This window comes from Malaclemys terrapin, chromosome 4 (genome assembly GCF_027887155.1).
Source record: "Malaclemys terrapin pileata isolate rMalTer1 chromosome 4, rMalTer1.hap1, whole genome shotgun sequence".
Lineage (NCBI taxonomy): Eukaryota > Metazoa > Chordata > Testudines > Emydidae > Malaclemys > Malaclemys terrapin.
This window is the reverse complement of record NC_071508.1, coordinates 92495926-92520351: the sequence shown is the minus strand read 5'-3', so window position 1 is coordinate 92520351 and position 24426 is coordinate 92495926. Positions and strand designations below refer to the sequence as shown.

General features: G+C 44.2%; 1 protein-coding gene across 2 annotated transcripts in view; it reads left to right on the top strand.

Annotated features, from left to right (window-relative positions):
• Positions 1–21016, top strand: part of RTF1 (RTF1 homolog, Paf1/RNA polymerase II complex component) — a 45991-nt gene extending 24975 nt beyond the window's left edge. For both annotated transcript variants that reach the window (XM_054025653.1, XM_054025652.1), the window contains exons 9-18: positions 967–1049; positions 7734–7821; positions 7917–8024; positions 8662–8739; positions 11931–12052; positions 13440–13497; positions 14081–14158; positions 15626–15721; positions 17084–17195; positions 18680–21016. In XM_054025653.1, coding sequence (XP_053881628.1) covers positions 967–1049; positions 7734–7821; positions 7917–8024; positions 8662–8739; positions 11931–12052; positions 13440–13497; positions 14081–14158; positions 15626–15721; positions 17084–17195; positions 18680–18786 — 930 coding nt within the window. In that variant the 3' untranslated portion in view covers positions 18787–21016. The remainder of the gene's footprint in view (positions 1–966; positions 1050–7733; positions 7822–7916; positions 8025–8661; positions 8740–11930; positions 12053–13439; positions 13498–14080; positions 14159–15625; positions 15722–17083; positions 17196–18679) is intronic.
• Positions 21017–24426: the final 3410 nt, after the last annotated feature.

Here is a 24426-nt window from a genome sequence, read left to right as displayed (position 1 = left end):
GATGAACTGGGGCCATACTAAAACAATATTGAAAAGCTAGTCTTCCAACCCTAACTGATGCTGCTCTGCTTCTCTTTATTCTGTATTGAAAATTAGTTTGAGTTATTGCTGTGATCAAGTAAGGATAAGTATGATTCCCGCTTTCTGTAATTTTTGGTCACTCCCGTAAATTCTTACCACGTAGTCTCTTGAGAAATCAGAAAGTATGCACTACGGTACCAGACATTTCCACTTTGCCTGTGCTCTTCAGAAGAGAGGGTAATTGGGGAAAAAATGCTTTGCTGCTTCAAAACTGTTAGTGAATTTGAGGACGTTGGTAAAGGATTTAACACCAGCTGTGCTCAACAGTGAAGACAAGGTAGTGCTGTCAAACTGGTTTTCTGTACTGATGAGCAAGAACCTAGATCCATTTTTTCTCTTGTGCTAATTGTGTAAAATAAAATAATCTGACACACCGGACTACTCTTGGGGAGATAATTTAATCATTTCCTAGCTGTTCATCACAGTGACTACATGAAAGAATATGGCAGCATCCTCTGAAGTTCCAATCAAAAACTGGTACTTCAGAGTAATTGTGCTTAACACATGGGGCAGTGCTGAAGGTGTATTTTATTTCCTCCCCTTACCAAATACAGCTATTTTACTGTAGGATTATACATACCATGTTACTGGGGAAGAATTGAGACCACTTGAATGCCATACCTATTTCAGCTGGCATCGTAAACTGCCAGCTGAAGGTGAAGAACAAACCTATACGAAGTAACTTGTACAATATCTGCTAACATAGCAGGGACGAGTCTTCAGTGTAACTTTCTTTGCTCTAGATGATGATTTCTAGTTAGAATTATTAATCAGACTAAACTTGGTCTCAAGTGAAGAGGACTTTGAAGTATGGATAGTGTTCAGAAAATGGCATGGACTTAGTCCTCACAGTCTGTTCTTCTGCACATCTTTTTTATGGTTTAGGTTGCTGAAATCACTGGTGTTGTAGAAACTGCGAAGGTTTACCAGCTTGGGGGTACCAGGACAAATAAAGGACTACAGTTACGGTAAGGTGACAGAGTAATTTTATCAATTGGTGCATTGCCCTCTTATGGGATGTAATGTTTTCTGTGTGGTATGGAGATGAGAGCCATAAAGCAGATTTTTTTTTCCTACCATCACAACATGCTTGTCAGAACACTCTTCCCCCTTAAATAGGGAGATGGTAAATAGCTCACAAAATGGCCATCTCGGTCCCTTGCGGTCTGAGAAATTCAGCTGGAGATTGCCAGAGCAGATGTCTGTATATTCCTGCTGTGCAGTGTCAGCCATCTGTATTTTTTTCTTCCTCTTCATCACCTCCACATAGGGCAATGGGGAAATGTATCTTCCTGTGGCAGAGGCAGAACAGGGACCGGCGCACAGTGCTGCTTAAACACTAGATGGTGGATAGGTGGACATAATATCAAATCTCTCTCTCTCGGGTACCTATATGGACTCCATTAAAGATTGTGAGGCATTCAGCACGGTAATGCATTGATCCTCACAACATCCTGGTGAGGTAGGAAAATGAGACACTTGCTTTCTTAATTCTCCCAAATGTCTGGAGAATGCATATTGGTGCAGGTCTGCAGTAACTTGATAAACTCTCTGAAAGAGCCTTATTAATCATTCACACTTCTGATGGCTGCTAATAGCCTTTGCTGCCTAGTTTAAGGAGATAAATCCTTGCTCTAAGGGAATGTTCATCAGGGCAGCTAGCTTCCTCAGACAGGGATTCCCTGGTAATCTGAGAGCCATGTGAGATGCTCAGCAGAAGTAGAATGCTGACTGCTGGTGGTGAGAACTTCTGATACTGTTTAGAAACTAGATGGAGGTTGTCTCCTTCACTTAGCATTAAGGACACTATAATTTAGTCGTCTTCTTCGAGTAGTGTCCCTATGGGTGCTCCACTGTAGGTGCGCTTGTGTCCTGCCCAGCTGATCAGAAAACTTTGGTAGCAGTGTCTGTTCAGCCTGCACATGTGCTATTTCCCCCTCATGCTCTGCCATGAGGCTAACCAGTGCGCACAGGTGAACCCCCCTCAGTTCCTTCTCAACTGCCCCAGCTAGAGACTGAGCTATTAGCAGTCTGTTCATCGTATTATCTCTCGCTTAGCTCTTCAATAGTTTAGTTAATCCCTTTCTGAGTTGTAGAACTTTCTTTATTTTCTTTCTTTAAAAAAACACCTTTGTCTGGGATTTGCCCCAGCATGGGCGTATGCCCAGTGCACTGGGCTTTAAGAGGTGCCTCATGTGCAAGGAGGCCATCCCTGTAGCAGATAAACATTCCCACTGCATCTGTTGCCTCAGGGAAAGTCACATTTCCCAAAACTGTAGTCTCTGCCAACAACTCAAGTCCAGATCTCGGAAGGACCAAGAGCTGAGACTAAAACTCGTCCTCATGGAGGCAGCTCTTCAGCCATCCCAAGACCGGTGCCAGGAGTCACCCAGGTGGTGCAAATCTTCCCCACAGTCCTTGACATCTAAGGACTGTGTCAAAGAAAATAGTCGCTTACTCCTCATGTAAGGCTTCAAAAAAGAGAGCAGAGAGTCCTGAGCTAGCTGGGAAAGATCACCGTTTGATATCGTCAGTACCAAGACAATCTAAACATAGTACCCATATATCACAAGGGTCTGAAGTGGCAGGTACCATTGATGTGCTGAAAGACCTGATGGGTATAGGCACTGAAGCAACAGTACTGACAGATAAAGGCAAGGGCAGAGACTGCACCACAGTTAAGACGACACTGACAGTACATGATTTACCATTGGCACTGTAAACAGCAAGCCATCCAGCCTCAGAGTGCTTGGTACAGCCCAGATCACCGATCATTCGGTACCCTCGGCCCACCGACAACCATTGTCAGCACCAAGGAATTCAGGCATTCTAAAGACCTCTCGGTATCTAACATAGTTAGATTTTCCCTTTGCTCAGTACTGGGGCTCCGGTACAGAGTTTACTTTGGGTGCAGGAATCTTGTTACCGTGTCATACACCTCCATTCTCCAGTGGTGAATCAGATAGCAAACAGGAGGAGGTAGTCTCCCATTACTCCTCCCATATTCCTTATTATGCCCTCTACCAACCTGGGCCCCCTCAGTCATACCCTGTGTCTGCTCTTCAACTACCGTGATATGGCCAACCCTGGGCACCACCACCAGGACCTCTTCCACCACCCCAGTGGCCCTACTGGGATCCCTGCGTGGCGTACAGACTACAAGCCTCTCAAGCATCTAGTGTGGCCCACTGTGAGCCTTTGAGGTGCTCTCCCTCAGCCACAGTATCCAGAGCCTCTGAACCTCCAGTGGAGATTATGGAGGAACAGGAGGGTGGATATGAGGAGGAAGTCACACCACAGATCCACATCTCTTCTTCCTCTCCAGATGAGGTAGTGATGCCCCTTCTGCTATCCCTAGACAATTATTTCAGGCTCTTTCGAGATCTAGCTAAGTGGGTGGCAGACACATAGCAGGTTGCTCTTGAAGAGGTAAAAGACACCCATCAAAAACTCCTGGACATCTCCTCCTCTTCCTCTAGAATAGCCTTCCCCATCAAAGAGGCCCTTCTGGACACAGCCCAATTTGTGGCAACCCCAGCATCAGTCACACCTACCTTCAAACAGGCCAATAAGAAATATGTCCCAGCTAAGGATGCGGAATTTTTGTCCCCCATTTCCCCCCCCCCCCGACCCAATTCTATTGCGGATCAAGTAAACTCCTGAGGTTGTCAACACCAGGTGAAGCCCACTCCCAGTGATAGGGGTTGGAAGTCCCTTGACCTGTTTGAGAGAGAGGCCTATTCATCTGCCACACTGCAATTCAGAATTGCCAACTATCAAGCTCTGACAGCAAAATACGACTACAACAGTTACACCAAGCTTAAGGCGTTTATTGATAAGCTCCTGGAGTCACATCAGGAACCGTTTGGGGCCATTGTTAGTGAAGGACAACTGGTGGCCAAGAGAGCACTCCAATCAGTGCTTCATGCAGCTGACACAGCAGCCCGGTCCATCTCTTTAAGGGTGGTAGGTGGAGCATCCTGGTTGCACCTGTCTGGCTTCCCTAAGGAAGTACAGACTACAGGAGAGGACCTCCCCTTCGTAGGGCACCAAATTGTTTGCCAAGAAGACTGATGCGTCCCTCCATACACTCAAAGACTCCATGGTCGCTCTCCGGTAATTAGGGATTTATACACCTGGACAAAAAAGAAAATCAGTCCGCAACCACAGCATAAATCCCGCATACTACATTTTGCAGCTCAATGCTATTATGAGCCACGAAGGAAAAAATCCAGATTTTTCCAAACGTAAATCATCAGATGCCCAGTCTTCCTCATCACAATCATCCACCTCAGATGTCTGCACAGAGATCCCCTTCCCGCAAACTTGCTCATCACTATTCCTCACCACCAACGCACCCCTCATAGGGTGGGGTGCACATCTCAACAATCTTACGACACAGGGCAAGTGGTCATCTACAGAGACCTCTCTTCACTTCAATCTCCTCAAACTCAGAGAGGTCAGGAATTCCTGCGCCCACTTCTTTCCACTAATCAAGGGTACACACACAAGGGTCTTGACAGACAACACAACATACATGTGCCAGATCGCCCTCCCTTTTGTGTGGGTTATGGAACTGGTGCATTTCCCACAGCATCACAATATCAACGGCCTATCTTCCAGGAGTATAAAACACGATAGTGGGCTATCTCAGACACAAGTTCCCATGCAATCACGAACGGGAGATAAACTCAGCAGTACTACACAACATAATCAGATGGTGGGGGACACCATCTATAGACATGTTCGCAACTTACCTGAACAAGAAATGTCCACGCTGCAGGGCAGAAATAGGACAGTACTCCTTAGGGGATGCTCTTGTTCCATGGGAGAAGGACCTTCTCTACGTCTTCCCCCCCCGCCCCCCATTCCCTCTATTTCTGAAAGTCCTGTTAAAAATAAAAAGAGAGCAAACATCATATCAATTGCTCCCTCCTGATTGAGAGAGACGTGGTACCCTTACCGGTCATAATTGGCGAATGCCTGCTGATATCTCTCTAACCCGCTCCATACCTCCTCTCGCAGAACGAAGGATGCACTCTCTATCCCAGACTGTAGATACTCTGACTCGAGGCCTGGCTCGTTCATGGTTCCAGCACATAGAAAGATCCTGCTCTGAGGAGGTACAGGGTGTATTACTACACAGTAGAAAATCGGCTACACCTTGTACTTTACCTGCAAAAGTGGACCATGTTTTAAGTTTGGTGCAATTCCAGACAAATTTCCCTGACATCGACTATTCTTCCGATGATATACTGACTCTCAAGAAATCAGGATTATCTCTTAGTTCACTCAATGTTCACCTAGCCGGCATAGCAGCTTTCCATCAACAAATAGAGGGATACTCAGTGCTCTCACACCCAACCACAAATCAATTCCTCAAGGGTATAGTAAACCTTTTTCCCCAACTCAGACATCCTACCCCAACATGGGACCTAAACTTAATACTAAAGAGACTGACTAGACAGCCTTTTGAACCCATGACTGGCTACTTGTGTACTCACATACCAGTCTATGAAGACAGCCTTCCTGTTGGCGATCACCTCGGTGAGAAGAATAGGGGAAATAGCGGCACTGATGGCACACCCCTCCTTTATACAATATTTTTTCAGGACAAGCTTACTCTTACACTACACCTGAGTTCGTCCCCAAGGTGACCTCATCTTTTCACATAAACTAACTGATTCACCTCCTGACCTTTTACTCTAAGCCTCACCATGATAACAGGGAGGCTATACCGCACACATTAGACATTAGAAGAGCCCTGGCCTTTTACCTGGACAGGATGAAGGCTTTTAGGAGATCTCCTAAGCTTTTTCTTTCTATTGCACAAAGGTTTAAAGGTGCAACGATATCTTCCTAGAGACTCTCCAAATGGAACTTGAACTGTATCAAACACTGCTATCAGGTTCATAATGTAGTACCTCCATCTGGAATTCACGCACAATCCACGAGATCGGGTTCCTCCTCTGTTGCCTTCCTTAGGCATGTCCCTATCTCTGAAATCTGCAGGGCAGCAACCTCTGCGTCTGAGCATACCTTCGCAAAACACTATGCGATTACCAGGGGCTCTGCTTCTGATGCTATCTTTGCTTCCGCAACATTGTCATTCATAACAGACTAGATGCTGAAGCCCCAGCCTCCCATTAGGGATACTGCACGGGAGTCACCTGGAGTGGAGGACCCATAGGGACACTACTCAAAGAAGAAGAGGAAGTTACTCACCTTGTGCAGTAATGATGATTCTTTGAGATGTGTGTCCCTGTGGATGCTCCTAGTCATTGTGTTTCTGGGTCGAGACCCATGTCTCTTCCCCTTGTGATCAGGATATTCGCAGGCTGCACAGTTCCCTGCTTTCCCTGTTTGTTTCCTAGCCAAGACAGTCTGCTGAAACAGACCTGTTTTGCTCTCTCTTCAGAGACGGATAAAGAGTATAATTGCTATAGATATGTTACCACACAGTTCTTTCTATGCAAGCCTACTTTATACTTAAGGTATACACATTACAGAGAAAATAATAAAAGAATCTCCATGCACACTAATAAGCTTACCGGGAACCCCAGTCCTAACGTGGATTCAGGCAGGATAAGTCCTTTAACGGCCCACTGTAGGGGAGTCCTTGTGTTTAACAGTTCACCACAGCTCCAGCTCAGAACAAGCACCCAGTCCAATGGGGCCTTAATAGACCAAGTTCTTCCAGTCCTCCTCGAAGGATTGGGACCTTCCATGGATCAGCTGTCTTGTCCATTGGCTGGATCAGGAAGAAGACCCTGAGTCCATCTAAACCCAGGTTATTTATCAGAAAGTATTTTCTTTGTCTGTTGGTCACTGGAGAATCCAGTTTGAACTAGAATATGTATCTCTCGGGAGGCAGGGGGAAGGGGAGATGGCCTGGCTTCCAAGGCTGATGGAGGAAGTTCATTTAGCATTCTCCCTCCTGCTAGAGAAGATGCATACGATGCCACAACAACACATAGTTGCATTTTTAATACAATTTACCCCAAAAGTATTAACCCAATTTCAGTGAGGTTTAACTTTATTGAATTAAGTTTATCTTAATTCTGTTAAGCTTGTTCACAACATCACAGGATATTGTCAGTCTGTCTCATTAATTTCCCAAGGTAGAGTCACTTAAACAGCTCAGGGCAGGGAGAAACCAACACACATTGACCAATAAGGTTACAGAACAGGAATCATTACAACAGTTCACCAGGGCCCTGGTTCAGAGCTTCCAAACAAGTCCACAAACCCAAGTCTGAGAATAAGTTAGGCTTTCCTCCTGGTGCCTGAGAGAAACCACCACCCACTGCAGCCTACCTGGCTTCTCCTCCCCTCAGCTTCTTGCTCCTGTGTTTAAATACCCCAGCCCTCTTTGATTATCCCTGGGCTATCGGGCAGTACACTCCCTCCCTCCCCCCAATACAGTCTTTCACATGCACTGACCCACCAGTGTGTGCAGGAATTTTGGGATGGAGGTAGACACGCAGTGAACAAAGTGAGAGTAGCCTAAATTGTCACTCAACTGGCTAGAGTGCATTGAACCTTTGTCTTTCTTTGTAGACCCAAGTCCTTGTCCTTTATCCAGCAGATGGACAAATTGCTGTATTGGTTGGCATATGAGTTTTCCTGGTAACTTTTTTTCCTTGTTGCAGGCATGGCAGTGACCAGCGTGTGTTTCGTCTGGAGTTTGTCTCAAATCAGGAATTTACTGAAAGTGAGTTCATGAAGTGGAAGGAAGCGGTGAGTTTGCCTGAATTTTTCCTCTTCACAGCAGCTCTCTGCTAGAGAGATTCTGATGAGCAGAGAATGATCTTGACTCCTGTTTTTGTATCTAGATGTTCTCTGCTGGGATGCAATTGCCTACACTAGATGAGATAAACAAGAAGGAAGTGTCCATCAAAGAAGCCCTCAACTACAAATTTAATGACCAAGACATTGAGGAGGTAAATGAATTGATTGTACTTTGAGATGTGGCCCTGTAAGTAAGGTCTCATAGAGTGACGCTAGGGCAGTGCTCAAAAGGAGCAGGAATTCATAAGAGCAGAGCCCTGGCGCTTGTGAAGTCAGACGTGCTTGGTTTCACTGTGGTGGGGCTGAGTGGGAAAGATACAAATAACAAAATTAAGTGGCATAAATGGAAGAGATGGAAAGAATAGTTTAGGGTCTAATCAGGCCTGATTTTTAATGCCCACTCCTATTTTATTCTATCCTCTCTGTGTTCTGTGCCCAATCTCAGGCTTGTGCTGCAGACTTGCAAAGGGTTCCTTCGCTTTGTTACTCCTCTGAGCAGAGTAAAATAGTACAATAGTACTCTTTACTAGCTCAGTATTTACTAAGTGTGATTTGGTGTCATTAGTCTGTTATAGGCCAGAATATACAGTAAAAGGTTGTAACTTGTTAGTTTGTGTTTTGGTAGAGTAATGAATGCAGATGTCAGATACAGCTGAAAAAAAAGTTCTGGAGAAGTAAATATTGTCTTATGTTTAATGGGACCAGTTGGCCTGTCACTTGTAGCTCCTCCAGGTATTATAAAATGAATATATTGTTATAACTTCTCTTCTGTTCTGCTTCATGTGAAAGATTGTGAAAGAGAAAGAGAGGTTCCGAAAAGCCCCTCCCAACTATGCCATGAAGAAAACTCAGCTATTAAAGGAGAAGGTAAGAGGTGATACTCGCCTACTTAGTGCAAAGGTCTCTTGATTGAAGAATCCAAGTTTATTTGGATGCTAATTATAACCAAAGCACCACGTACTCTGCAGCAACTTGACTTAAATTCTACAGCAAATATAACGCAGAGAACTGCTGGGTTCCAGAACATCTGGAGCCCATAAGAACATAAGAAAGGCCGTACCGGGTCAGACCAAAGGTCCATCTAGCCCAGTATCCTGTCTACCGACAGTGGCCAATGCCAGGTGCCCCAGAGGGAGTGAACCTAACAGGCAATGATCAAGTGATCTCTCTCCTGCCATCCATCTCAGTCGGAATCATTACATTCCTTCACCATTGGAGGGCGCTTGCCACCTGCTGATGAGGCATAACAGCCAGCAGCTGTCTCGACTGTCCTTTCTTGTCCTCAGGGTGAGACGCTCCTAGTTGGTGGCTGTAGAAGCTCACTTTCTTTCCTCGTTGTTGCTACTATAAACTCTTTGGAGAATTTGAAAATTGCTTGCTGTAGTAGGTCCTAGCCGGGGCTCGACCCTTCCGGACAGGAGGGGAGCCACACCGACTCACTACTGTGGGAACAAGTAGTCAGTTAGTCCCGAAACTCCGGCTCTTTAGTGCAGAGTCGGAGCAACCACAGTTAAAGCTCAGGCCCTTGACTGCAGGGGCTGAGCGAGCAAATAGTTCAGAGCCCAGGCCCTGGATCAGGGCGGGGCAAACACAGTTAGGCTCAGGCCCTTGTTTGCAGGGGCTGAGCGAGCAAAGAGTTCAAAGCCCAGGCCCTGGATCAGGGCGGGGCAACACAGTTAGGCTCGGGCCCTTGTTGCAGGGGCTGAGCGAGCAAAGAGTTCAAAGCCCAGGCCCTGGATCAGGGTGGGGCAAACACAGTTAGCTCAGGCCCTGGTTTGCAGGGAGCTGAGCGCGCAGGCAGTCAGAGCCCAGGCCCTGGATCAGGGCGGGGCAAACACAGTTAGCTCAGGCCCTTGGTTGCAGGGGCTGAGCGAGCAGACAGTTCAGAGCCCAGGCCCTGGATCAGGGCGGGGCAAACACAGTTAGCTCAGGCCCTTGTTTGCAGGGAGCTGAGTGAGTGAATAGTTCAAAGCCCAGGCCCTGGATCAGGGCGGGGCAAACACAGTTAGCTCAGGCCCTTGTTTGCAGGGAGCTGAGCGAGTGAATAGTTCAAAGCCCAGGCCCTGGATCAGGGCGGGGCAAACACAGTTAGCTCAGGCCCTTGGTTGCAGGGGCTGAGCGAGCAACTAGTTCTGGTAAGGTACGCTTAGGCTTGCTGTAGCCGAGCGTTGGGTGAGGGGGAAGCCTGCCACCCGTGCAGGGGGTGGCAGGGGGGAACGCAGGCCCACCCACTCCACTGCGTTCCAGCCCGGGGCCCTAACAGCGGTTGCTGCCGCTGCTGGTCAGTGGGGTATCCAGGCCGCAACACACTGACATAGGCTCACACTCAGTTGCAGCCGGACCGGGGTCGGCTATCCCCGGGCTACTTCAGTGATCCCCCTCACAGCCTACCTCGTTCGTTACGCCGGGATCAGGCCAGTCCATCTCCATGGGCTCCTCTCTGCCCGGGCTCGGCGGCAAGTCTGGTAGCTCTGCCGAGAAGTCCGGCCAATGGTCCTCAGGCGGCTCCTCTGGGTAGCAGCAGGGGCGAAGGGGTTCGGGTCCAGTCTCACCCTCAGGGTTAGTGGGGTCCGGTTCCCAGGGGTTCTCCCAGTGGCGGGCGTGAACGGGCTCCGGCGGCTCCTCCTCGTAGCGGGCCCGGGGTAGCTCAGGCCAGCCAGGGTCCAAGCCCCGGTCTTCGGTCTCCTGGCCAGGAGCTACCGGCCGCACGTCTGCTCCCTGTGGTGGCTGAGAGCCAACTGAGCTCTGGCGGCCGGCCTTTATACTTCCTGTCCCGCCCCTTGACTTCCGGGGGGCGGGGACAGGCAGTGGTGGTCCCACCCACTCTGGTGCCGGCACGTGGGCTCCCTCTTCCGGACAGGAGGGGAGCCACACCGACTCACTACACTTGCCTATATTGTTTTTTTACAGCCTGCTGTTCAAATTCCTATTAAAAGGAATAGATGGCTGAACCATTTACTGGCTGTTATGGTTTCTTTCCATGTCACCGTCTCATGTGAAGAGAATTGAATATTCAGAGCCTTGAGTGGCTTACTTGGTCATGTGCATAGCACAGGCGTAAAAGTCAAACAGTTTAAAATACCTTTTGAAGAATAAAAATTGCCGTAGCTTCTCACACCAAGGAAAAAATCTACACTTGGTTTTCTCATTAAGTTTGATACTAGAAAATACAAACCCAAGAAAACAAGGGATTTAGCATTCTGTTAACTTTGCTCTTACACACTTTGGACTGATTTAACTTTATAGATAAGCCATCATTTACTGAAATTCACTGATGCAGAGTTGTGGGTTGTGTGATGGTGTGTGTTCAGTTTTAGCGAGACAAGGTGGGTGAGGTAATATCTTTTATAGGACCAACTTCTGTTGGTGAGAGAGAAGCTTTTGAGTTTTTCCTTTCTGAAAGGATGTCTGATCACTGCCACCAGGTGGCACACTAGACAAAGGTTGTATTGTATATCTCAGGGGTCGGCAACCTTTCAGAAGTGCTGTGCCGAGTCTTAATTTATTCACTCTAATTTAAGGTTTCGCATGCCAGTAATACATTTTAACGTTTTTAGAAGGTCTCTTTCTATAAGTCTATAATATATAACTAAACTATTGTTGTATGTAAAGTAAGATTTTTTTAATTGTTTAAGAAGCTTCATTTAAAATTAAATTAAAATGCAGAGCCCCCCCGGTGGCCAGGACCTGGGCAGTAAGAGTGCCACTGAAAATCAGCTGGCGTGCCACCTTTGGCACCCATGCCATATGTTGCTTACCCCTGGTATATCTCATTGAATGAGGAGGCTGATTTAAACTCCCATTGCATTAACTAAACTAAAATTCATAATTGCAATAATAATCAGTCTTTTCCTGTACTAGGCAGGGGAAAGATGAGTTTTAATCAAACTATAGCAGCCTTCTGTATAGGAACAAAAAATGAGATCCTCTTATTCTAGTGGTAGAAGTAAGAACGCCACTGAAGTAAAACAGGCTAGATGACTCTAGGTCTATCCCTAATATCTATGACTAGCCCTGTGGTGGAGAATTATGCCTAACAAATTACTGGTTGGTTGAAGGCTATGGCAGAGGACTTGGGGGACCAGGACAAGGCAAAACAGATTCAAGATCAGCTTAATGAACTGGAAGAAAGAGCAGAGGCCCTGGACCGCCAGCGGACAAAAAACATTTCTGCAATCAGGTAGGTACCTGAAGTTGGCATTGTCCCTTCAGAGCACATTAATAAAAAGGCAACAGAAGAGAGAAACCAATAAAAAAAAATTTAGTGCTATTTGCAAGTTCTGGCACTTCTTTCCTGTACATGTACTTATCACCTGAATACCTTGATTGCTAATTATGCTACTTATTCACTTGCTGTTTCTCTCCATCTGATCATATGCACCAGAATCAGTTTCTTGTTGTCAAAAATGAAATCTTTCTTCCCAACCATCTCAAATAAAGAGTTGTGTGCCAGAAAATGATTGCCAGTGGGAGCAATCATTTAAATAAAATGACTATTAAAAAATGAGCATAAAGGAAAAAATTAGAAAGGCCAAGGCACAAAATGAAATTAAACTAGCCAGGGACATAAAGGATTACTTAGCCCTGGTAAGGCCTCAACTGGAATACTTTGTCCAGTTCTGGGCACCACACTTTAGGAAAGATGTGGACAAATTGGAGAAAATACAGAGGAGAGTAAAAAAAAAAAAAGATGAAATGTCTAGTAAACATGACCTACGAGGAAAGATTGAAAACACTGGATTTGTTTAATCTGGAGAAGAGAAGATTGAGAGGGGACAAAACAGTCTTCAGGTACATAAAAGGTTGTTATGAAGAGGAGGGAATTGTTCTCCATATCTACCGAAGACAGGACAAGAAGCAACGGGCTTAAATTGCAGCAAGTGAGCTTTAGGTTAGGAAATTTTTCCTAATGTCTAACTGCAAGGGTAGTTAAGCACTGGAACAAATTATCTACTGAGGTTGTGGAATCTCCTTTGGAGGTTTTTTTAAGAACAGGTTAGACAAATACCTGTCAGGGATGATCTTCTAGATCAGGGGTTCTCAACCTTTCTTTCTAAGGCCCCCTGCAACATGCTATAAAAACTCCATGGCTCGCCTGTGCCATGATGACTGTTTTCTGCATATAAAAGCCAGGGCCGCCACTAGGGGGTAGCAAGCAGGGAAATTGCCTGGGGCCCCACACCAAAGGGGGCACCACAAAGCTAAGTTGCTCAGGCTTCAGATTCCACCCCTTGTGGTGGGGTTTGGGGCCCCGGTTGCAGTCCCATGCGGCGGGGCTTTGGGTTTCTGTCCTGGGCTGTAGCAAGTCTGATGCCAGCCATGCTTGGCGGACCCCCTGAAACCTGCTTGCGGCACCCCAGGGGGCCTCGGGCCCCTGGTTGAGAACTGCCGTTCTAGATAATACGTAGCCCTGCCTCAGTGAAGGGGACTTGACTAGATGTCCTATTAAGGTCCCTTCCAGTCCTGGGTTTCTATGATTTCCTGCTTTTGGGTAGTGTGCATTAAATAACACTGTTGTTGTACTCTGTCTCCTCTCCCCTCCTCTCTGCCCCCCTTCTTTTTTGCAGTTACATCAACCAGAGGAATAGAGAATGGAACATTGTGGAGTCCGAGAAGGCTCTAGTGGTAAGGAATGTTGAAGCAATACTTGGGCTACCAGAAAAAAAGGAATTTGTAGGGGAGTGGCAGGTAGCTAATTACATGGTGAGGTTTACCACATTTTATTTTATCCTACAAGATGTTCTTTAAAAACAAAACAAAACTCAAAGTGGTATTATAAAGAAATTACTTGCCCCTCCCATGACCAGCCCCATTCTCAGCTGGTTTCCATGGTGGTTGTAATATTGGCATACTGGGCATTGCATAAGTCAGAAATCCAGACTTAAGGGAGTATAGTAATGGAGGGAAATACTGCTCTGCCCTGTAGTGCTTTTCATTCAAGGGACTTTAAAGTATTTTAACAAACACTAATTAAGCCTCACAACAACAGTGAGAGGTATGCAAGTAGTCTCTCCACTTTGTCTTTCAGGGAGTAGAGTGATTGGAGTGTAAAATTTGTGGATATGATCTAGTAGAGGTTATTGGTGGTGCTTGCTGTCCTTCTAACCTTGATGCTGCAGATGGCTATGGGTGTCTGTAGGGGGGTTGACAAAGGCAAGACAGGTGAAAGTAGTGAGCTATGTAAGACTGTTCATTGCTTCTTCTGCAGGCTGAAAGTCACAATATGAAAAACCAGCAAATGGACCCTTTTACTAGGCGGCAGTGCAAGCCCACAATAGTTTCCAATGTAAGTATAACACTGAAGTCAGTCCAAGGCAAATGGAGGATGGTAGGGAGCAGTGCAGACTGTCCGTTTGTGGAATAGAAAGGAAAAGAATAAATATACTGTAGTGGCACAGTCAGGAAGGACTATTGGGAACAGTTGTCCAGATACAATGGTGCTACATACTCAGGCCAGAATCGGTACACCCACTGCAGAGAAAAGGTGTTATAGCCCATTATTCTTGGTGAAGTGTATTGGAGATGTAGTGATCCAGGCCTGGACATGGAGGAGCGGGGAGATGATGGTGCTCTGGAACTCACTAGAAATATAGGACAGCTTTGGGACAATAACCTGCTCTGTGCTGGTATAGCTGCACAGTGAGACTCTGGAACATAATATATGTTTTAACGCTTAAAATATTCAGTTTCCTAAAACAGCCGAGGGGGAAGAGAGGGACTGTGGACTGGAAAGCAGTGACTCTGAAAAGGATTTAGGGGTCATAGTGAACAAGCAGCTCAACATGACTTCATGGTGCACTGCTGTGGCAAAAAAGGGCTATGTGATCCTTGTACAAATGGGAGTAGGTGTAGGGAGGGGTTTTTACCTCTGTAGCACATTGGAATACTGCATAGAGTTTAGGAGTCCACAGGATGTTTAAAAGGATGTTGAAAAGTTGGCGAGGGTGCAGAGAAGAGTCACGCAAATTACTGGAAGACTGGAGAAGATTCTTTACAGTAAAAAGAACAGGAGTACTTGTGGCACCTTAGAGATTAACAAATTTATTAGAGCATAAGCTTTCGTGGACTACAGCCCAGTTCTTCGGATGCATATGCATATATGTATATGTATATGCATATACGTATATGCATATGCATCCGAAGAACTGGGCTGTAGTCCACGAAAGCTTATGCTCTAATAAATTTGTTAGTCTCTAAGGTGCCACAAGTACTCCTGTTCTTTTTGAGGATACAGACTAACACGGCTGCTACTCTGAAACTTTACAGTAAGAGACTTAAGCTTATCAAAAAAGATTGAGGTGAGTTGATTCCAGTGTACAAGTACCTTTTATGGAGAAAAAATACCCCATACTGAAGGGCTCTTTAATGTAGAAATGAAAAGCATGACAAGATCCAATAGCTGGAAGCTAAAGCCAGAAAAATTCAAGTTGGAAATTAGGCACAGGGTTTTTGGGTTTTTTTTAGCAGTAAGGGTCATTAATCATTGGAACAAATCACCAAGGGAAATGGTGGATTCTCCCCCTCCTGATGTCTTCAGATCAAGACTGGATGCTTTCCTGGAAGTTATGCTTTCACCAAACACAAGTTATTGGGCTCAATACAGGGGTAACTGTGTGATATAGAGAAAATCAGACTAAATGATCTAATGGCCCATTTGGGCCTTAAGCTCTCTGAATCTGAGTGTTTTGAGTTTTAATGTCAGGGCAGATCTCGCCAAAGAAATACAGTTGCTCACTGTCTCTCTTGCTCGTAGTCCAGGGATCCTGCTGTCCAAGCTGCCATCCTCGCCCAACTAAATGCAAAATATGGATCTGGTGCTTTACCGGACGCTCCAAAGGATATGGGCAAGGCAAGTACTGCATCCCTCCTCTGCTGTGTTCCTCCAGATTTTTATTTAGAATCCTGCAGTGTAATTTTAAGGTACCATTGCTATTTATTTGTATTATCATAGGGCCTTGGAATCATGGCTATAGAGAAGTGTTGTATTAATTGAGATGGAATGTATAGGCCCAAAGAATTAAAGGTGTTAACGTGACCCTGTTACTGTCCAGTATTAAACAGTGTTACACAAGGTTTGAGGTACAGAGACCTCAGGCTGCTTAGTACCATGGCGCAAACACCATTAAATTTAACCTTTTATTAAAAATACAGAACGGGGGAGGGAAAAAGAAAGCATTTGAAATGTAAACTATTAAGTTAACATGAAAACCTTATTTTCCTTGTACCCTTTTGCTGGAGAGCATTTTCAAAAAGAAACTTCTCCACACCCTCTAATTAGCAGGGTATTACATGACATTAAAGGTGGTAATAGCTGTCCTTTTGGAGGAAAGAAAAGAAGTTATTTGAGCTGCTTTTATTTACCTTTTGGTTACAGCAGTGTTGTGAAATACACAGTCTTAGCCAGCTAAGCCAGGCTTTTATTAGACAGAAGGAAAAAGGAGAGGGATAGAAAAGAGAAGAAAATTAGTGGGGGAGGGAAAGGGGACACAAGGGGACAGGGAAGACGGTCTTTTACCCAAGTGGTGGTCAGGATTCAGGTGGAGATGGCAATGTCATTTGGGTCCCTTTTGCACCCCCCACCTCTGGCCCCCAGTCTGGTTAGGACATATTTTCAGGATTAGGATGATGGAGGCCTAATGGTTTCACGGTGGATCGCAAGGTCTGAGAGATGGTGAGAATGGCAGCCCTGATGGTGAAGCTCGCTTTTTCCTGTTCGCCAGTCTTTTAGCCAGCGTCCATATTTGTCCTTCAATTGTTTTCCCCCAAAGTCTTTTAAAGACCCCCAAAAGGGAGTGGTGGGGCAATACCCCATCCCCTCATTATTTTGTTCACCGATTAGGCCTAATTTTCTACATACCCATTTTGGTTAATTGATTTCCAGTTCCATACTTCTCTTGTTTACCTGGCACTATCTCAACACTGGCCTTGAGTTATATCAGCAGGCCTTTTAGGTTGGACTAATTCAGTCTTCGTCTCCATTTTGGACCTCTTTTTATCTGTTTGTTGTTCTAGGTTATTGTGACATTTTGTGAATTTTCACTCACTTTTTACAATTAAGCTCATAATTAGGATAAATGTGTAGCCTCTGTTACAACAGAAGAACAGACTGAACATGTTGTTGGCTAATAAAACTTTCTCATCTCTGGCTTTGACTCTGCTTTGTCAGATTTGTGCTGCTGCTGCTTCTGCTGAAACTTTGTTTAAATTTCAGGGTCAGGGGAAGGACAAAGAGGTGAATTCGAAATCAGCTAGTGACCTCTCAGAGGACCTGTTCAAAGTGCATGACTTTGATGTAAAGATTGATCTCCAGGTTCCCAGCTCAGGTGGGTGTCTCTTATGTATGTGCAGGGAGGTGATTTTATGGTTCTGCTAGATTACAGAAGTATATGGACCAGGGCTGCCAGTTTTATTTGGGAATCAACTGCTGTCTGGATCAGCAGCGGATTTGGGAATGGAACTTACAGGCTTTGTTAGGCCTTGGCAAGTACCTTTAAGAGAAGGTGCTGTACCACAGGAACATCTGTGACTTTGCTTTGAGATGCATGTTGCTAGTAAAACGCTTGGGGCACCAGGACAGTAGCCTAATGAGGTAAGGAGATAAGATGTTAATTGTAGCGGTGAACTTGTGGGTACCTCTCTACATAGTCTTTTTGATGGTGGCGTTTGTTTAAGCAGTGCCAGCAATGGGCTTGAGACACATAGGAAGACAAGGCCCCTGTCCCAAAGAGCTTGCAATCTAAACAGACAACTTTATAAATGTAGGGAGTGGGTGGGGGTGTAACATAGTGTGAATGATGATTAACTTGCATCAGGTTGCTGGGAGGACTAGAGCTAGCAGGGCTCTCTGAAGAGGACCATGGGACTGATCCAATATGGAAGTTCCTATGTTCCCAAGTAGTAGTTTCAGGAGGGAAATGAAGGAGAACATTAAGTTGTAGCAGAACAGGCCAAGAAGGGCCTTGTAGGCATAAAGATCAGCGTGGAAGAAGTCAGAAAGACAAAAGTTGAAGGACACACAAGCGGGTAGTGGGAGCAAAGGGCTTTGGAGGAATGAAGCGAACAAGGGAGGCAAATCCAAAGAGAAGAGCCAAAAGGTGGACAACGCAGTGTATGCCATGGCAGGGAGCTTAAATCTAATGTAAGAATGGGTGATGAGTTGGGATTTTGCAAAATGTGGCTTTTACTTCTGAGAAAGAACCAGTATCGGGATCTGAGAGTGACTGTATGTGCTCAGAGCAGATAGATTCTTTGAAGTTGCATCTTGACATTAGTATGTTGGATGGATTGAAGGAGAATGAGATGGGAGTCAGGGAGGCTGCACTACTCAATGTGAAAAAACATGGCTTGGACAAAGCTTTTTATTATGGAAGTAAAGAAATGTTGCATAGAAAACTTGACTGGTTTCACCCCCCTGTGAGGTGTGTCCTGTGTCTCTGCTATGCTCATGTAACAAATGTCCTTCGTTGTCAGAACACTGCTGTCTCACATGCTGCATTGCAACATTAGTAACTTCAGAGTAGTTTCTTCCGGAGATGGAAGCGTTGGTGGCAGAGAGCAGGTTTAAGAGGTGCAAAGTCAAAATTGAACATGTTTGTCACATAATTGGAAATGCCCTTAGTTCAATGTACTATTAATTTATGTTTAGCAGAGAAGCTAAACATATTTCCAAGGTGAAGTTGTCACAAAGAAGCTTCGTTTATTTTTTTGCAGGGAAGGCTGAAATCTCTTCTCTCCTACCGTTACCACCAAGCAAAAGAACTTCCACTTCCATGACTTCTAGCACTGACTTTCTGTTATTTCCCCACAGAGTCTAAGACGCTTGCCATCACCTCCAAAGCTCCACCAGCAAAAGATGGTGCCCCTCGGCGATCATTGAACCTGGAAGACTACAAGAAAAGGCGGGGGCTTATTTGAGCATACCCACTCCGCTGCTTCCGATCCTGCATGCTCCATGATGATGTCCCAACTTCTCTTCTTCCTCCCTTTTCAGTTTCCCTTCTGGGTTGGAGCAGCAATGGAGCTGGGAAGAGACTCTTTAAAACTGCCAGTCATCTGTAACATAAACCATTTGACTATTTACTGTATAGACCTCCCTTCTTGCCCTTTCACAAATGTGGATCTGTGCTATTTGGGGTTCTCCCACTTCTTTTAGTTTAATTTTCTTTTTTAACTTGATGCAGCTCGTTGGTCTACTCTAAGTGTTCAGTATTAGCCTCAAGTTGGGATTTCGGTAGGAATCTCTTTGGTGGTGGCAGCATCGGCACTTGGTGATCTCTCCTTACGTACCACCACAGGCATGGCGAGTAAACATTGGCACAAGACCTTTGTGGCTTGAAGGTCATCTGCACTTTCTTCCATCTCTTCTTCCTCCTCCTAGCTCTGGAGAAGGGAAACTTCAAAAACTGGCTTAGGTTCAAAGTGTAAATTTTTGGGGGGGAGGGTGTTACGTGACTTTTTTTCAGGTGTTTTTTATCATTTTTTTATGCTGCAGTACTATTTGTATCAGTCTGTCACATTTCTTTACGGCTGTTTTGAATTTCTACCAGCTGTATTTGAGCATCTGAAATTGAAAGAAAGAAACTCATTAAATGTGATTCTTAATAAACAGGCCTGGCTTATATAGCTGTGTACCTTCACGTTCCCCTTTTTACTCACACATACTTGTTGAGAGTTCCACAAACAGCTCTTGTAGGAGACTCGTCCTCTGTAGATTTGTAGTGTAGCCTGAGTCTCTTGCTGTAACTGAATGAAGTAGATCCTTCTGGGATGCCCCTGGGCACTCATTAGGTAGGCTCCTATATTTCTTCTACAAATCCAACTAATCATTCAACGTCCCATCTTTCTCATGTCACCTTGTCTTTACTGGGCTTCAACCTGTTTGTGGTTTTTGGTTTTTTTGCTTTGTGAACAATTCTAAACTTGGCTTTAAAAAAAATCAGTTCATATTGTGTGGAAGGGGAAGGACAAGGTAGAAACTGTACTGAAAATGTATGAGGGCAGTTGCTGATACATATTTTCTATATATAACTGGTACAGGTGCAGTAAAACACTAGCACAAGGATTGTATGGCTTTATGGAATGTTTGACTAGAAACAAGATGACTGCTTGATAATCACTCAGGTGTAAAAATCCAAGTGTAAATATAAGTGGCATTTAACAAAGAGCTTTTCAAAACAAATACAACTGAATATACTGAACTAAGAACTAAATTAAAAAAGCATTAGAGGTCTGACAATTCAGAGGCCCTGATTGAGTTAAGTACCAAAGCATGAGCTTAAGTGCTGAACAAATAAGGATGCTCTTCTAAATTGAGGCTTGAAGGAATGGAAGATCCTGACACCTCCTCATGGAGTGTTGTAGCATGATTTTTCTAAGAGCCCATATAGTGGTGATATCTAAACCTGAGTCTGACTCTTGGTGACTTGCTTGTTGGATCCTTAATGAAACTTTAATCTAGCTCTTATTTTAATTTCCTTTTGTTAATTTTTTAACAGTAGTTTTAAAGAAATGTCATGTAATTGTGTGAAAATTGATATAATGAACTGTGTATAAAAAAATTCCACCTCTGAAGCAGCTCATATTTGCTGTGTAAACAAATTGTGGACTTTTTAATAGCTTATTTACTAGATAGTCCATAGCTTTGGAACTCCTTTATGGACTGTTGTGTAAATATGTAATCATAGACTTTCCCTTGATTGTCTGTCTGTAGCAACTTCTCTGGAGCTGTTGTGGGCTCTCATTTACATATGTCCTTTTGACATTTTTTTAAAAAGTGGATTTATGGAATCTGCCATTATCGCGTCATAGACATCATGATCCACTGGATAGATATGCATTTGGTATCATTTTGGTTTCGCAGCAACTACAATGATGTTACATATATGTAATAAAAAAACTTTATTTGCAGTAGACAGTTTCCCAACTATCAAAATTTCTGAAGATTTACTAAAGAACTGCAAAATTGTGCAAGGCAAAACTTGAATTGCCTACAAAAATTACTAAAAACTATTGTGGGTTACAATGACTACATAGAAACTTTTTACTCCTAAATTCTTTTTACATGCTTTTCATCCCAGAGTAAACGTCTACAACCGAATTACAAACTAAGAAACAGGCTTTATAATAAACAGTGATGAGACCTTGATAGTGTTGTAAATAGTACATCTGCTTTGTTTTCCCACATTAATTAATGGAGTTTATCAAATTAAAGAGACAGGTTCACACAGTGAATTTAGTGTGCAGAACTTGTAAAGTGGTTATGTCCTGAGCATCCCCAGTTATCAGCTACCACTTGCCGCCTTCTGGAAGTCTCAATGGTTTCTGCGGAAATACTGTCGAACAGAGGCAATAGCCCAGGAGTTACTGTATGCAAATCACTCTGCGTTGAGAATAATGCATCAAGGGACTCCATTTCTTGAATAGTTACAGAACTAATTGTGTATGAAGATGTAATCTTATTTTTGCTTTTTTAAGTGCATGTAAAGGTGAGTGACACCTCCCGCTCATTGGGAAGGGATGGGTTTATTTGTTTTTGTTTCATTGGTGTCCTAGCTGAGTTCATTACAAATGTACAGACTTCTATAAATAAACTTGGTTGGTTGGTTTAATAAGGTTGATCATGTTTAATCCCTGATATGAGGCACTCCAGTCTCCACATGCTTGGAACCTGTTTTTTCCCATGTTCCTATGCATTTTTGTCCATAACACGACTTGAAATGATTAAAAAACACCAACATTATAAAAAACTTATTGAAAAGTGCTGCTGTTATTAATGGGAAAATGGACAGTTGTTTTCTGAGCAGCTCTCTACTTCTGAGTACAAGAAAATCAAGTGTGGGCTCCATGATGCTGTTGAGTGAAGTAGAGCCACTGGGAAGGATAGGCACTATGATTTATGCCTTTCTATTGTCCCTCACTGCTGACCCAAACTTACCTCTGTTCATTCCACAGAAACCTGAACTGCTCTTCTCCCACCTCATTATTTGTCAGAAATGCTGAAACATGAAACTGAAGTCAGAGAAGCTATTTAAAGAAATGGATCCCACATCACTTAAACTTCCTTCAGTTTTATCTGGCTTGTCTCCTGGCTTGCCCTCCATACACACAGGCCCTTGTCTGAAGAGAGCTATCATAAAACTAGGTGGCTTATATGGTGGACACACTCTTGTTTTGATAGCATGTTTTTTTTTCCTGACATTTTCTAAATTGGTCTAGAGACTTCTCATCGAGGAATCTTTTCTGAAGAAAACAAATCTGCAGAAACTGACTCTATCTCACTAAATCCATTGGGAAAATTCAGTGTGTCTGGATAATCTGCTAAGTGTGCTATTTATAATAGTTTGTCTTGTCACTTTTAGGTAGGTATATACCTATTGGTCACTGTTGAACACTTTTTAAAATACATCTGTGCTTTTGTCTTCCTGCTGAATTTTAACTAAATGCACTTTTAAAATGCTAAGTGGAATCTTGCAGGGTCACAAGACTTCTGGAAGTTTTCATCAAGGCAATATTTGGGCATGGGTGGGGGGGTAGATAAAAAAATTATTTTTTGCTTATGTAGGTAAAAATCGGGGGTGCTGGTTCCCTGAAGAAAGAACTGGCAATAAGAGAAGACAAACTAAGTGTTCGATGAATAGCATATGTAAAGTGGAAATAATATGGTTACAGTGTACAACAATGGATCACTGATCATACACGTCAAGAAATAGACCATACGTTTCCTAATCCTTTCTCTTTATATGCCATTCTCCCCAAAGTATGCAAATTCATATGTCCAGTTATGTGTGTAAAGACATATTGAGGCCTTCCATCATGGATCTATTTCCAGTGGGGTCCCAGAGCCATTGACAGACACTATTTAATATTTTCATCCATGACTTGGAAGAAAACATAAAATCACTGATAAAGTTCGCAGATGACCCAAAAATTGGGGGATGTGGTAAATAATGAAGAGGGCAGGTCACTGGTTCAGAGTGACCTGGATTGCTTGGTAAATTGAGTGCAAACAATGTATTTTAACATCACTAAATATAAATGCTTTCATCTAGGAACCAATAATGTAGGCCTCATAGGATGGGGGATGCTATCCTGGGAAGCTGCGATCTGAAAGATTTTGGGGGTCTTGGTGGATAATCAGCTGAACACTAGCTCCCAGTGCTCCAGCCAACATCTTGACAGATTAAAGAAAACGCAACAAAGACCACAAGTGGTGTTTGGTATGGGAAAAGAGCCCAATGCGCAAGCAGCAAACCTTCCAGTTGCTACAGGTCCACTTGCCAGATGGAGGTTGAAGCATACTCTGCTTCCTGGCTTGCCTGCAGGCCTCAGCCTGGGCTCTGTGATGGCACTCCACAGTGATTGTACTAGCCTTAATCTGACTTCAAACTGAGCAGGATTTTCCCAGTGGGAATGCTGAATTTCTTGAGACCTGGCTTGACCTTGTTGCTGTATTGGCACTTTGGCCTTCCTATGCGTTGCAGGCAGTTCTTAAGAGCACAGCCTTCGGCCTGCGTTCCATGTGTCCCAACCAGCAAAGCCTGTGAACATCCAGCATAGTCTGCGTAGACTGTAGGCTGATTCTCTCAAGGATCTCATCGTTGGTGATCCATTGGTCCTAAGTAACGCCAAGGATTTTTCTAAGACAGCGGAGGTGGAAACGGTTCAATCTTTGCTCCTACTTGGAGTATGTAACCCAGCTCTCACAATCCTAAAGGAGGGTACAAAGGACACAAGCCTGATACACGGACACCTTTGTGTTCAGGATTAGCAACTTGTTGCTCCAAACACGTGATGTAAGTTTGCCAAAAGTGACAGAAGCTTTGATTCTAGTATCAAGTTCTCTATCAAGGTTATGTGAGCTGGTAAGAATTGAGCCGAGATAGCAGAAGAGATCCATATTATCCAGAGCTTCACTGACATCAATTTTAGGTGGAAAGTTGGTATCTTGTGACCTAACTGTTTATTGATACTGATTACCATGTCAAACTTGGTGCATGCATCAGAGAACATGTTCATCATGACCTGCAGTTCATCAGGTGAATTAGAGACAAATACAGCATCATCTGTGGAAAAACAATCCTGAATAATGAGCTGGGTGACATGCCTTCTGCTCTTGAACCATCTGATGTTAAACAAGCTACTGTCCATCCTTGATTCAATTAGTATGCCAGATTGATCATTTCCAAAGGCTTACTTAAGAAGAATAGAGAAGAAGATGCCAAAGCTGGTGGCTTTGATGCAGCCTTGCTTCATACCAGTATCAATACTAAACTGTTTCATTTTCATATTGTATGGTTGTCTTCATTCCCTCGTGGACCTCCTTGAATAGGGAGAGGATCTTTTGTGGACATCCAATTTTCAACAGAATCCTATAGATGCCGTTCCTGCTAACCGTATTGAAGGCCTTTTGTAGGTCAATGAATGCTATGTAGAGAGATGCCTGTTCACGGCTTTTTTTTTCTTGCAACAAGTGCAATATGAAGGACATGTCAGTCATGGAGTGTCTAGATCTGAACCCACTCTGGCTCTTGGTAGACTCTCTCAGCAAGGACTTAG